The sequence below is a fragment of the Denticeps clupeoides genome, chromosome 3, assembly GCF_900700375.1.
Source record: "Denticeps clupeoides chromosome 3, fDenClu1.1, whole genome shotgun sequence".
Lineage (NCBI taxonomy): Eukaryota > Metazoa > Chordata > Actinopteri > Clupeiformes > Denticipitidae > Denticeps > Denticeps clupeoides.
The window spans coordinates 1,397,830-1,413,123 of NC_041709.1; the positions used below are offsets into that span (position 1 = coordinate 1,397,830).

General features: G+C 48.6%; 1 protein-coding gene across 7 annotated transcripts in view; it reads right to left on the reverse strand.

Annotated features, from left to right (window-relative positions):
- The window catches only part of exd3 (exonuclease 3'-5' domain containing 3), a 30,117-nt gene that overhangs the window by 8,361 nt on the left and 6,462 nt on the right, over positions 1–15,294 (reverse strand). For 5 of the 7 annotated variants that reach the window (XM_028971237.1, XM_028971239.1, XM_028971236.1 and 2 more), the window contains exons 8-19: positions 14,562–14,668; positions 14,372–14,445; positions 14,253–14,291; positions 13,965–14,128; positions 13,402–13,555; positions 11,510–11,702; positions 11,287–11,396; positions 9,960–10,137; positions 8,777–8,940; positions 8,081–8,284; positions 7,803–7,856; positions 7,322–7,453 (exon numbers count right to left, since the gene is read on the reverse strand). In XM_028971237.1, coding sequence (XP_028827070.1) covers positions 7,322–7,453; positions 7,803–7,856; positions 8,081–8,284; positions 8,777–8,940; positions 9,960–10,137; positions 11,287–11,396; positions 11,510–11,702; positions 13,402–13,555; positions 13,965–14,128; positions 14,253–14,291; positions 14,372–14,445; positions 14,562–14,668 — 1,573 coding nt within the window. Of the gene's footprint in view, positions 1–4,226; positions 4,382–7,321; positions 7,454–7,802; positions 7,857–8,080; positions 8,285–8,776; positions 8,941–9,959; positions 10,138–11,286; positions 11,397–11,509; positions 11,703–13,401; positions 13,556–13,964; positions 14,129–14,252; positions 14,292–14,371; positions 14,446–14,561; positions 14,669–15,294 lie in introns of all 7 variants that reach the window. The other 2 variants (XM_028971241.1, XM_028971240.1) reach the window with 2 other exon arrangements.

The following is a 15,294-nucleotide window of genomic DNA, read 5'->3' on the forward strand; positions in this document are numbered from 1 at the left end:
AGATATTTTTCAGAAGTGAATCTTTTAAAAAATAATTTGAATAAATATGTTTGTGTAATTAATATGGCATCTCTGTCACACAACAACTGTTGCTCAAAATCTTCTTTTCTACCCGATTTAAACCTTTGTCTTGTACTTTCACTCTGAGGCCTCCATGTTAAATTGAGAACATTGACGAGAAGAATGAACAATCAACCTGCTTCCCACCAGGCCATAAGCTGCCATTCGCTGGTGCAAACCCCGGTTCATCTAAATAAGTGAAGGTGACGTGCACCGCCCTTCCTCTCTTTTCCGGTCCCCGTCCTGCTCTTCGTGCGTAAGAGAAGCTGCGGTTCCTGTGAGAAAGCCGGCTCTCCATGCAGACGCGGCGATGGGCAGGGGGAGGGAGCGGCCGGCCGGCTTTCCCAATGCACGTCTCCGCTTTTTCGCGCGCTCATATATTTTTCCATTCCAATTTTGTCCCGCGCCTCGCGACGGACTCGGGCTTCTCCCCGGCTTTTCCCAGGCCGAGGCGGCTGACCTCTCCTTCCCTTTACCTCGGCCGTCCCATGGGGGGGTCTCGCATCGACCCTTCCCACCCCGAGCTGCCCAGCGCTCCCAAGCCAAACTGACTCCCAACCCCTGATAACATCGTACAGGCCACAGGAAACACTGCCAGGCCCCAGCCTGACACACACACACACACACACACACACACACACACACGACTGGGATCTCTCAATTAAAATAACTTGAGTTGTTCATGCTCGATCATAAACTAGAGTTTAACTTGTGTCATTATACAGGCAAATCCTATTTCCCCCCATTCTCTCTCTCTCTCTCACACACACACACACACACACACACACACACACAAATGCCAATGTGCGCCTCTCTCATAAACACAACCCCAGACACAAATACACTCAGCACCACAGTTCCTGCCTACTGTCTGCTCAAGTTCACAGAATCAGGCCACACCAGGCGTCCCACTGGGACCAGCCGTGGGGGGGGGGTCTTCAGACCAGTGCCCACCGGTAGCACCCCAGACACGTCCAGATACCCCGCCGCAGCCATTCCCACAGACCACAGCAGGGCAGCGAGGGCCGGGCACTGTGAGCGAACAATGCCACCACGCTATCCAAATCGTTTCCTGAACTTATCAGACAATGGAACTGTGAACAGCAGGAATACCGCATTCCTCCAGGTTTTACTGCGTTCAGGAATCTTGCTGAACAGCTGGCTAATGTGGCATATTGGGTCATATTTGACCCCATTTTCTTATTTTATTTTTTATTATAATTTTACAAATATATCACACACACCAAAGGAAAGGATCCCAGCCCAGCACAGAAAACCTGTCAGTTGGACAGAGGACTGTCAGAGGACACAAGGAAACGGGTCCTCTGCATTTAACCCATCTCCCTTGGTGATCAGTGGGCAGCCATGAAAGGCACCCGGGGGGTTCGAACCTGCAACCTTGTTCACCGGCCTGCTCCGCCACCACTGACCACCACTATTATCTAGTTAGCGAGCAGAACATTTTTTGGTTTTGTTGTAATTCATTTACTTATTTACATTTACGGCATTTACCAGACGCCCTTATCCACAGCGACTTACAGTCAGTAGTTACGGGGACAGTCCCCCCCTGGAGACACTCAGGGTTAAGTGTCTTGCTCAGGGACACGATGGTAGTAAGTGGGGTTTGGGTCTTCTGGTTCACAGGTGAGTGTGTTACTTTATAGAGTAAAGCATTGTGTATATATTTTTTAACCTTTATGAGGAGACATCTCGTACGGTCCCTTTCCCAGACTTCATAACGGTAAAACAGCGTATGAATGCCGTTGTCCTAAAACAGCATCACAGCTAATTACAGTTACACTTGTCCACTTATCTGACGTTCCGATCCCGAGTTACTTCCATTCACTGATGACAGGGACAGTCCCCTTGAAGAGATCTTCTCAGGGATACAAATCCTCTGGGGCCGCGACAGGATTCGCGGGTGAGCTGGTGACCACCAGACGACTACCGCCCTGATAAGGGCCGACAGATGTCACGCCAAGACTCAACTCTAAACCGGTTTTCATTTGGGTCCGTCTTCAGTCGGAGTGGCGAGTGAGACACCTCTGCCGCTGGACCATGTGACCCAGATGTGACTTAACATAAAGCCACAGAAGGAAGTCGGTCCCCAATAGTGGGACAGAATGAGAAATGGTACCTATTAGGGTGGTAGTGGCCTAATGGGTGACACCCACTGACCAACAAAGTCCCAGGTTCAAACCCTGTGACCACTGAATGAATGTGACTCTAGATAGTGGCCTACTCTAGTGGCCTAGTTTGTAACACACTTGCCTACGAACCAGGAGACCCAGGTTCAAATCCCACTTACTACCATTGTGTCCCCGAGCAAGAAACTTAACCCTGAGTGTCTCCAGTGGGGGGACGGTCCCTGTAACTACTGGTTGTAAGTCGCTCTGGATAAGGGCGTCTGGTAAATGTAAAAAAATAAATGCCACAAGTACTAAACAAAAAGGTACAGATGACCAGCATGCAGTGCTTTCTGGTTTGTGGTTCTTTCTGTAAATCCTGAACGCATGCTTGATGTGACATTGGCAAACTGACCCCACGAGCCACACATGTTACAGGACCATGGAAGATGGTCCCCGGCGATTTTAAAATCGGCCATGACACTACTTACTCCTTAAAAAAAAACGAAATCAGCAAATCTATGCTGTTTCCCTGAGTTTTTCGTCAGATTGTGTTCCTTATATCGTACGCGGGAGCCGCAATCTAGGTTCTAACCGAAATCTTGCGGACTACCGCGTAACAGAAACCCAACAGTGTTCCCCCGTCAGCATGTAGCGCAGCTACGGTCTGCTGGAGATCCGTTAAGCACAGAAACAGATCTACAGATATGGTTCTTTTGACAACATATCCAGTGTTTGAGTTACGTGACGGTCTCTCGCTCTCTCTCTCTCTTTTTTCCGCCCTCCTCTGTTTCTTGTGGGAAGCGAGGTTGGGCCCTCCTGGCCCTGCTTGGATAAAGAAATACACATGTATGCAGATATACAACCTGTACAGTGTTCTCTGTAACTGAGGCATGGTAAAACTCTCTCTCTCTCTCTCTCGCTCTCTCTCTCACACACACACACACCTCACAGCCTCTTCACACTCACGATAGCGGCAGTAAACCAGTGACCGGGACCCCCGACCCCTGACCCCAGACCATAAGCACTCCCACCACGAAGCACTTTCGCCAGCATGCATCTGTTATGCCATGTAGTCTCTCTCTCTCTCTCTCTCTCTCACACACACACACCAGGTGAAGATATACTGCAACGCACTGGGGTCTGAATCCGGAGGTCTCCCTCCGCGCCACACACTCCGTCTGTGTGTGTTTGTGTGTGTTAGTGATCCGCCGGCTTCCCTCCCTTTCGCTCTCCCTCTGTGTGCGGTGAAGAACCCCCCCCCCCGTCCGGCCGGCCAGCCGACTCGCCCTCCCTCTCCCTGCCCGGGGCCGGTTCTCATGACATCACCACACGGCAGGAATGCTGCGGCTGTCAAATGCTGCCATCCATCAGCAGAAAAAAAAAAAAAACTCTCTCTCTCTCTCTCTCTCCCCACTTCTTCTCTCACTGACATTCCTTATCTCCCTCTCTCTCCTGCCCCCCCCAGCTGTAACCTAAATTCCGACCAGTTTTCCAACACCACTGAGTGAACAGGGCTGCAGGAGGATGAGGAGGGAGATTCATCTATACCAGAGATAAGAGCGTTTTAGTGGGCCCTGTGTGTGTGTGTGTGTGTGCGTATAGAGGAAGGGGGTGGGGTGGTAAATACAGAGGAAATTACGCACTTCTTCATTGTATTAGTGTTTGGAGGAAAAGCCCAATTGAGGGTTGCTCTCTCTCTCTCTCTCTCTCCCGCTCGCTCGCTCTCCCTCTCAGGACCAAGCCGAGCCAGGAAACAGCTTGGCTCCCAGACAATGGGTCACATCAAACAGCAAAGTCCCTCACCGGCTCTCTCTCTCTCTCTCTCTCTCTCTCACACACACACACACACACACACACACAAAAATGCCAGCCAGCCAATGAAAACAGGCGCACGAAAGCACAAACAGAGCAAGACAAACAGGACGTTCCAGCAGCCGGCTGCAGCGGATTCCTCGCCGTGGTTAATCTGAAGCGGAGAGCGAGAGCGTCCGGGGACGGGGGGGACGGGGGTTATGTCCATCAGATTATAAACTCTACTGCTGTAATGAGCCGTCTGTCAGGACGTGGGGGGGGGGGTCTGTTCACACTGCTCTGGGTGGGAAATCCAGATGAGACGACGATGATGACCCTGGAACCAAGGCTCTCAACAGGGGGGCCTGACGTGGTGCGATATGGGCGTCACCCACCGACAACTGGCAGGAAAAGAGAGGTGTGACGGTGAGAGCAGTTCTCTCAGCCACTTCACACTTATTACACTCATGTAGTCTTTTACAGCACATCACCCCTACCACGGTAACCAGAGTCACGGACCCCCTCGCTGCACACTGGGGGAAATATTTGGGATGGTTTCCCTCGGAATGTTTTGGCGAGTCGGAGGAATGTGTCTCTCTCGCTCCCCTCCCTGTTTCTCTTTTTCTTTCACTTGACTCGAGACAGCAGTGTGTGTGTGCACACACACCCACGTACACGCCCGGTGGTGTGTGCAATGCACGTCTGGCTTATTTTCTGGAGGTTCACACACACGGACAAATGTCCAGACAACCTCACACTTGTCCCAGTCCTCACGTTATGACTTATTGCCCTCAGCCTGCCACCTCCTCTGTAGATCAAAGTGCAAAAGTGCACCAGTCGTCCTCTCTGGTTCGCCCTCTCTCTCTCTCTCTCTTCTCACACTCGTCCAGTTCCTGTGCCCGCCCCTCCCTCCCTCCCTCCCGCAGCCCGTGGGAACTGTGGCTGTGGTCTCAGGCCTAACGGCCATCTCTGTCTGACCATCTTAACACAAAAAAAAAGGAGATCGGGCATCTGAGCGCGGCCCAACAGGGGGCAGTGGTGGCCTAGTTGGGGCAGTGGTGACCTATTGGGGCAGTCGTGGCCTAGCGGTAAAGGAAGCGGCCCCGTAATCAGAAGGTTGCCGGTTCGAATCCCAATCCGCCAAGGTACCACTGAGCAAAGCACCGTCCCCACACACTGCTCCCCGGGCGCCTGTCATGGTGCTCACTCAGGGTGATGGGTTAAATGCAGAGGACAAATTTCACTGTGTGCACTGTGTGCTGTGCTGCCGTGTATCACATGTGACAATCACTTCACTTCAACACGCGTCCCCGAAGACCTCGGCCGGGGGACGCAGAGTGAAACCGCTACGTGGAGTCTTCGTGTAAGACTGTGTATAGTGGACGTGTTAGTAGATGTGTTAGCGTGTTAGATCGGCACGCCATTAACCCTCGGGCTACTCTGGACGCGACGTCTGCTCAGCAGAACGGGACACGAAAAGGCCTTTATCTGCCCGCCGCACGGTGAACCATCCCCGCGGCACGTTCTGCCTCTCGCGTCGGCATGAGAACCACATTCCCGGGATTCCCGGGAGAGCTGCTAACACGATAAGCCCATGACAGCACGAAGACGCGCAGCGCGAGGGCGGGTGCTGCAACTGCTGCAGGTTTGACTTCCAGACAGAATCCATCTTTCTGGACACCAGGACACAGATGGTCATGTAGGATGGATGAAGCATCAAGTTGGCTTTTAACCACAGCGGTGTGTCCAGTACAGAAGCGCGCTCAACTTTCAAATTCTCTTTAGAGAAGATTTAGATGAACTTGTAACCTTCTTCTCGTCTGACTTCTGTATAGAAACTAGAACAGAGTGAATAAAAAGGTTGTATTCATAGTTGGGGTCCTGGTGAACCAGAACTGACCACTTCATCCATGGTGACATGGAAGTACGTTGTAAGTCGCTCTGGATACGGCCGTCTGCAAAATGCCGTGAATGTAAATGTTAGAAAAGAGTCCTGTTTATATGCAGTTCTGGTGAAGGACATGCACATGAGCAAAGGTGGACTGGGTTCCAAGGGGCTCGTGGAAACTAGTCTGGTCTTCGGGGGAGCCAGACACTAAACATGAAGTGTCATGCAGACTGCAAAAAAAGAAGAAGAAGAAAAGAAGGACTGATAAAGGAAGAGGCAGAAAGAGAGAAGAGAAAAAGAGCGGGATTATCAGGGAGCTGGAAATGAAGGGGTTAATCATTAGTGATGAGTATCATGGGGCCACACAGGGGACTCTGAGGGAAGTCCAAGAATGCCTGAAGGAGTTTGGGCGGGAGGGGGGGGGAATCCACTGTTAATCAAAGGACTTTACAATCAGATAACAAAAGGGTTAACTTCGCCTGGGTGGGCTTTTGACATACCAGCCCCGGGGTGCACCTCTAACCCCCCTATTCCATCCCATCCCTTCTCTTCTCTACTCACAGTGCAACCCCCCCCTGCCTGTCCCTCTCTCCTGAACATACACATTCCTTCACACACACACACACACACACACACACACACACACACACTCACCTCCTACTGCTCAGGAACTGAGGTTCGGGGCGCACCCACACACACATACACACTGTGCCATTTGTGGAAGTGAACACGGAAGGTGTGGGACAAATGGTGGGACATGGGAACCCACCAGGTCAGGAATTTGATGTCCCGACCAGGTCTACAGCCAGAGGACCTTCTGATTACGGGGCCGCTTCCTTAACCGCTAGGCCGCCACCACCAGGTTTGCCCATTGGAATTAAATTATGATTGGGATGGATTATTTAATCAGAATGGCAATAAATTACTGTTATTTCTATCACAGCAATATTTCAATATCGCTGATACAACGTCTGGTTAAAAAGTAGTGACTGTGGTGACTGTGGCTGCCTGATCTGAGGTCAGCGCTGCTCTGGGTAGGAGGAAAATATCTGGCATTTTCCATAAGGCCACCGAATCTGGCACTCAAACGCATTCTTTTCTGCTTTAACGTCAGCGCGCTCGCGCTATCCTTCAACCCCGGCGGCCGCGTCCTACGTCCCTCCAGGGGTTCCCACCGTCTTCCCCTGTCCTGTTTTGTGGCGTACGGATCCCATTGTTCCCAAGAATACCAGAGTGGCACATCAGACATATGACTCACAGGAAGCTGGTCTCCAGAGGGCCTCACACTATCTGTCCCACTTCCTCCCGTCCCGCGGCCCGCAGATAAAGCAAGTCGAGACAAGACAGCCACCACGACACACGGCCAATGTCACTGTCACGCTACAGGGAATTTTCCAAGAAGGTACAGTGACTCAAAAGGAAAGAATACACAGACACACACAGAAATGCAGACCTGGCAGCGGCTGAATATGTCCTGGGGTGTGAGTCGGATGTTGAAATGCTTCAGCACTCGAACGGCCTGGTCCCGCGCCTTCTCAGAACAGTCCAAGGCAAGACAGCGTCCCTCTCCAACCTGCGACTTCAGCTGAAAAACACATGCAGTGAAGCGATAGTCACTTGCGTCACAGCACACGGTGCACACAGTGAAATTTGTCCTCTGCATTTAACCCATCCCCCTGAGTGAGCAGTGGGCGGCCATGACAGGCGCCCGGGGAGCAGTGTGTGGGGACGGTGCTTTGCTCAGTGGCACCTTGGCGGATCGGGATTCGAACCGGCAACCTTCTGATTACAGGACCTCTTCCTTAACCGCTAGGCCACCACTGCCCAATATGCGCACACACAATATTTTACATTATAAAAAATATTTAAAAACACCATTATCCCATACTTTACTTTATATTTGCCAGACGTTTTTTTCCAATTCAGTTACTTACGCTAATGTAGGGCTGGCCTGAGGTGAGGATCACTCGTCCTTCTCTGCGGGCGAGCTGAGCGGAACCACAGAACAGTGTGTGAGAGGGGAGTGTGTGTTTATGGCTTTTCTAATGTGTAGTAAGTGAAGAGTGCATTTACACCAAGTCAGTTGCAGTGTTTGAATATTTGATTCTGGTTGGCCAGTAGCTGGGCACTGAAATGGGCAGGCAGTGCCAGTGTATAATATCATTGTGTATAATATCATTCAAATAAATTTAATTTAATATCGGTGTGTCACCTCTGCTGCAACTCTGTGGTCGTCAACGTTCTCCAGCATTCGCACGTCCACGCCGAGGCAGCGCAGGAACCGGCCGAGGCCCTGCAGCATGTTGTCGCACACCACATGCAGATCCTGAGGGGCCAAGCAGGGTCCCTGGGAGCCCGGCTTCTCCTGTTCAGTCCCCACAGCGGACAGGCTTGGGTCCTTTACACTCTGGTCCCTCTGAAATATGGAAATTACAGAATGTTCTTGCATCAACACTAGAACCAGCAACATCAAACAAGCAGTTGCGAACCTGCAAGGGGGGGGGCAAGGTATCTTTAAGGAATTGATCATTGCAATTTAGCCATTTTTGTGGCAAACAACTACAAAACTAATCAATTATGCTTTATCTCTGAAATCATTCATTCACTGTGGTGGCCTAGCAGCCCCATAATCAGAAGGTTGCCAGTTCGAATCCCAATCCGGAGCAAAGCACCGTCCCCACACACTGCTCCCCGGGTGCCTGTCATGGCTGCCCACTGCTCACACAGGGTGATGGGTTAAATGCAGAGGACAAATTTCACTGTGTGCACTGTGTGCTGTGACAGTTCACTTTCACGTGATATCAGGCTGTTGGCTTGTGCAGGATTTGCTAATTGAGATATTTTGTGTTTAAAATTCTACATATTAAAGAATCGAGTGTTGGTGCAACGCGGACGGGTGGTGACGCACAGATTTCTTTAAGCCCCGCCGCATCTTGTCTTTGGCCCGCTTCTCTTCTTTGCTCTTGGCGGGCGTGCTGCTGGACACAGAGCGCAGGTCTGCAGGTAGACCGAAGCTGGCCGGGTCCTCGGACAGGACAGAATACACATCCAGCAGGCAGTACGCGTCGGCAACTACAGAAACAGATGGTTTTAGGGAGAGAAAAGGACTGTAAAATGTTCACACTATTACAAAAAAAACTATTGAGTTTCAAAATTTTTAGTGGTTGACCCACAAGGCGTCCAACTCTCGGCGTTTGGTAAAGTGCTTGAAAAAGACCCACAACTATGTGGTAAAAGACCAAGAGTAATGTATGTATGAATAATCACAATGATACGGACATCAAATAACCAGAAAATGGCTTCAAGATGTGAGCGCATTAAAAGGTTTTCTTTAATATGTCTGGCACACTTCCATCGTGTCCATCAAGTCCAGAGAAAATGGGCCGGTTACATGATACAACACACAGTTTTTGAACAGTCATTGGATCTGTTCAAAAGGGCTCAGTCATGAAATAAAAAAAAAAAAAAAAAAGTTCTAATGCAAAACTAGGTTTGTCACACTTGCTCATTTTACCTTTTTTTTTAAAGCCTAAACCAAATCATAGTGCAACAATACATGCAAATAAACTTATATTCCTTTAAGAAACCCACTTATTCAAAAAGTATTTCAGACAAATCTAACACTTACACACGCACATGCACACACACTACACAAAATAAATTAAATTATTAAATTTTTTCGTCTAGCACTTAAGTTCGGCCTTATCAGGGCTCTCGAAATCTATAGAAATCGAACGAGAATTGCTGGTGTCGTCCTCTTGTAAGTCGCTTTGGATAAAAGCGTCTGCTAAATAAAAGTAAAGTAAGGTAAATAAAGTTATGCTTTGTTAATAAAAAAAAAAAGTGCAGGGTTAACGAATTGTCACGAAGTTGAACAGAAAAGATTCAGACAATTATGCAAATCGCCATCATATGAAACCAGTGATTATATTGGTAATAAATCATAGGTAATAACTGCAACAAGCCTAGGCAAACACACAAGACGTTCAAGATGCCACTTATAGCACACTGTGTATACTGACAGTCTGAACCGGGTAAAAACCAGTAGAAAGTGGTATGAGATCGGCATGGCGGGGGTGTGGGGGCCCCACCTGCGTAGCGGAGCTGGCTGGTGCGGAGCGGCCTGCGCTCCCAGTTGGAGAGCTGCTCCTCTTTGTCCAGCGGCCTCCCCAGCACCTGCTGGACCAGCAGACTCAAGCCCTTCTCCGCGGGGCCTCCGGCCACCTCCACGCTGCGCGGGCCGGCCCACGCGCGCCTGCCGCGCTGGATCTGCACGGCACAAGAGGGCGTTAGAGGGCCCCCGGAGGGTCAGAGGTCGCGAGCCACGTCTCAGAGCCACGTAGGGCAGCGCTGCACTGGGGTCCCCATTCTGCTCGGCCATGAATGGGCCACTTGAGTGAGAAGACTGAGGCATTTGAGGGGAGGAAATGACCTCATACTGCGTCTCAGTCCGTTTCAGGGTTCAACCTCAGCGCTGGAGGGAGAGACTTTTTCTTGTCGTCCCCCCCCTTCGGCCTGGGAAACCTTTTCACCTCCAAAAATTCCTCCGCGTTTCCTCATCTCCTTGTGCAAAAACATTCCTGCTTGGCACTACATGAGGGCTTTTCTGAAGGGACCAGTTGTTATTCTTTTCTGTCTAGGAACTCGCCATGCTTACATTTTGGGAATTAATGCGTGAGCCGAGAGATGTTTGGTAGGAACGTTCTGTTGGGTTCCGTCTCCTCCAGTTCCAGTGTTTTGACTATGGCAGTCCCAGTCAAATGCAATGCCACACGTTTATCTAATTTATCATTATGGTAAATAAGAAATGATGATCTGATGAAATAACGAAAAGCTGGGCCGGCTGACAGCAGTTGTCAGTCCAGACCCCACAGAATCCACTGGTTGTGGTTGTTCCAGCGGGACCGTAATCAGAAGGTTGCCGGTTCGAATCCCGATCTGCCAAGGTGCCACTGAGCAAAGCACCGTCCCCACACACTGCTCCCCGGGCGCCTGTCATGGCTGCCCACTGCTCACTCAGGGTGATGGTTAAATGCAGAGGACAAATTCCACCATGTGCACCGTGTATCACATGTGACAATCACTTCACTTCACTACCTGGTCCAGACTATGATGATCATTAATGCATTTATGACTAACTTGGCAGGTTGGGTGCCGTGCGGGATTGAATGAAAACATGCTGCGAACAGGCAAAAAAACGGACTTGTTTACTTAATGATTTTGCCCGTGGTTTTGTTCACCGGTTTGGGGTGGAATACAGACATCAGTTAAAATGGGTTGAGCAACCAATATTGGGAATATAGAACTATTGGTAACTATTGGTAAAGACAATCCAGTACTTGAACGTCAGACTAAACGTCAGGATATTTATTGGGGACACGCTGACTATGTGGCATCGTTGTGTCCCTGGTGCCGTACCTGCTGATGCACGTGGAGGAGGTCCAGCACACCTTCTACCTTCAGAGGCTCGTCCCTAATTTCAGGCCAGGTGGCCACCAGACATTTCAGGTCCCCGGACATACCATATCCTGGAGAAATTGATACGGTATTACACTCTATAGAGACCCCACTACACCAAATGGAGGTACAGGTGAGATTTCTGGACTAACAGCAGAATTAACCTAACGTCACCACATCTCACCCAGTTTCAGGATGCTGCTGGCACAGAGGAGCTGCCGGAGGAACTGCAGCACGTGCTGGGAGAAGCCCGGCGCACAGAGGTCCAGCAAGAAGACCTGACCAGGCGCCGCCAGCTGGACCAGGGAGACCCGTTGCTGGCTCACAGTGCCGAAGCCTGCACGCCACTCCATGTCCACACCCACCACGGTGCCAGACTGCAGGGCGCAAAGGAGAAAACAAATGAAAAACGTGAGGAACTAGAGGTGGGAGCACACTCGCCTATGACCCAGAAGACCCAGGTTCAAATCCCACCTACCAAAGACACTTCTGAGGAGGGCGTCTGATAAATGCCGTAAATGTAGGAACAGGAGAAGCACTAGGCGCTACTGTAGGTGATTGTACAAGGCATGTTCACCAACATTATTCCAGACAGCGGAATAAAAGAAATTGACACACCCACCATTGAACACAATAGATGGGTGGAGTGAGAGCACATATGACACCCACATAAACGGTATATAAATACACACACACACACACACACACACACACATGTTGTATACACAAATTATTCATGTATAAACACAACTGAAACCCATTGTACACAAAACCCACACACACACACAGAGCTACATACCTAAAAAAAAGAAAAAATACACATAAGCACAAAATCTCACATACACACATTCCAAAATTAAACGTCCCAATGAATATACACTGCCCACAAGAAATGAGGGAGATTGTGAGGGACTTGGTGGATGTCATACATACGGTGTTTGTTTCACTTCAGTCAGTTTTGGGATAGGGAGGAAATTGTATTGGGGTGATGGAAAAGACAAAATGAGGTGTGCCTATGTAATGGTCTCATTGTGTACCGGTGTGCCTTATATTGGGGCCAATACCAAGAGACAACCTTTCTCAACGTGGCACCGATTTCAACATTCTGTGGGTATAAAAAGCTGGTATTGTCGGTAAGTGGCTCCACTGACACCAAGACAACGCTTGCAGTAGGCACAAGACCATGTGACCTGGACAATGCAGCATTGGTCTACAGTCCTGTTCACTGATAGATGTCGTGACAGTGTTGCTGGAGAAGGCGGGGTGAGCGATACGCTGAGGTCAACATGGTCCCCGGGGTTTGCTTGGGTGGAGGAGGTGCAACAGTCTGGGCAGCATCACCACTCAGCGCAAAACGGATTTGGTTATTGTACATGGCTCAGTCACTGCAGGTTCTCACCTCAGAGACATCATAGAACCCGTCATCATACCCCAATTCCGCCAGCACACCCCCAAATGTCTGTTCATGGATGATAATGCTCCACCACATAATGTCAGAATTGTTACAGCTCGACTTCAGGAAGCTGGAGCGCCTCTTATGGTCTGGCCATCAACGTCCCCTGACCTGAACCCCATAGAGCACATCTGGGACCAGTTGAAACAGAGACTGAATGATCGTACCCCACCCCGACGTGACCTGGCAGAACTGCACGTAGCACTTGTGTTATTTGGGGCTATCCCTGTTATGGTCTAAAAATTTTTGGGGTAATAAATATTAAACTATTGAAAATGTTTTTTCTTCTCATACATTATTAATTATATCAAAGGGAATTTTTTTTTTACTTATTTCATTAAAATTCAAAGCAAATAGAAAAAGCACTCATGTAAAGAACAATATGCCTAACTTATTGTGAGTGAGCACACACCCCATTCCAGAACAAATTTAGTTTCTTGGTGATTCCTTTTACTCATATTCAAATTCAATCGTGGCTTTTAGGTAAAAACACACATACACACCCACGAAGAGTACAGTCAAGCGTGGAAGTAAAGCAGGTGTGACCGTGATGACTCACATGGATACACACACACACACACACACACACACACCACATCCAGCTACATATACTGCACCAGTACCTGCATAACAGCTTTTTTGCATGACTCCAGCTCCTCCAGCACTGACACGAAATGCACCTTGTCCTTGGCAATGGGCGGCTGATAGAACCGTTCCCTGTGAGACTCGGTGGCTTCCCATGCCTCGGAGGATTGGTCACACACATCCAGCAAGGCTCTGAGACACAAGCAGATAGAGCATGTGTGTGCGTGTGTGTGTATTACTGATCAGGTGTGTGTGAAAGTCTATTTAAGAGACTTTGCATTATAATATTATGCAATATGGTGAACGGTACAATAGAAAGTAATGTTACGCAATGTTATGTGGGTACAAATAAAGTATGCAAATTATGCACGAAAGTGATTATCATATTGTCTCATATTTTTATATGACGAACACTTTCAGTTCTGGGTTTATATACATGTCTGGATCAAATAAAGTCTTTAGTCTTTTAGTCTTTTTTCTATATTTCTGCAGTCATATCAAATTTTGGTATTTTTAACTGTGAATGATTGAGGCCAAGTGCACGTCTCTCTCTAACACTGTGTGTGTGTGTGTGTGTGTGTGTGTGTGTGTGTATACTCACGTGTGTGATGGCGGTAAGCTCTTCACCACTTCCCGCACATCAAAGGGAAGTCGTTCTCTGGGCAAGTTGTAAGAATGCGCCCACTGGGCGGCCTCGTCGATACTGTATCTGTTCAACAGCTCAACTAGATTAATCTGCAGCTCTGTGCATCCTTCTACTGCAGCCTTCTCACACACACACACACACACACACACACACACACACACACACACAGTGTAATCTATAGAGTTTGCACTGCAGTGGAAATTTGCAATGTTTATCAATGTCTGCTCAAGTGCAAAAGCCGACCTGAACGTGATCCCTCCAGTTCTCCACCGACATTGTTTTCTGAGGGTGGAGCAGAAAGTTGAACGTGTCAAGCGCTTGTGTGGAAGGGTGTGTGAACATGAGCTGTTGGTGCCACTCACCTCCACAAACCGCTTATATGCAAGGAAGCGCAGGGAGTCCAGTTTCCGCTTGTACACGGAGTTTGGGCATTTGGCTAAACACAAAAAAATTGGATAAAAAAAAGTGATACTACAATTATATTCCTCTACATGCCTGTCTGTCTATCTCAATCTTTCTCTTGCTCACAAAGACATGCACACACACACAAACCTGGGTCAACACGGAACCTCTCCATCAGTCGAAACACATGCTTGGTGAGCATCTTCGGTTGAATCTGATCGGCTTGGTGCTTGGACAAAGACAGTCGAAGATACAGCCTATGGCAAAACCAATAAATAAAATTCCCTAAAGCCCTTGCAAAAGAACAAGCAAGTATGGGATTACACTGCTTTTACCATGGTCACTTGTCTTAAATTTTATAATAACGGTCAGTTCAGAAGTGCACTGAATTGAACTTTTCTGTTTTGACATTAAGTCCTAATTCCGATGTCATTTCTGCATGTTACGATGGTTACAGAGATCAGTTTGCACTCTTAATGCACAATGTCTTAATGCACATTTTCCAGCCAATGAGAATGGAGTATTCTACATGGCCTTGGCATAATCAAATTACTTATGGTATAGTGAAATTCAGAGTCAAAGTCAAAGGTTTGGATGCCCCTTCTCTGATGATTAGGGAAGCTAATATGGGGCCATTATTTTTAACATTTTTGTAGAATGAGAAAGTGAAGCACCTTCACGGCTGCATCTCATGAAGCCACTTCATGAGATGCTCATGAATACGAGTGAATGATAAGAAAGTGTTCAACATAAACCTGTTGTAAACATTCCTCGTTCTCAAACTTAAGTTGCTAGAGAGAAGTCAACAGTGTGAAATACTGCCATCAGAGCAAAAGCTCCCTGCTTTGAAAATGTTTAACTTTCGTTTGTATGTTACATAACC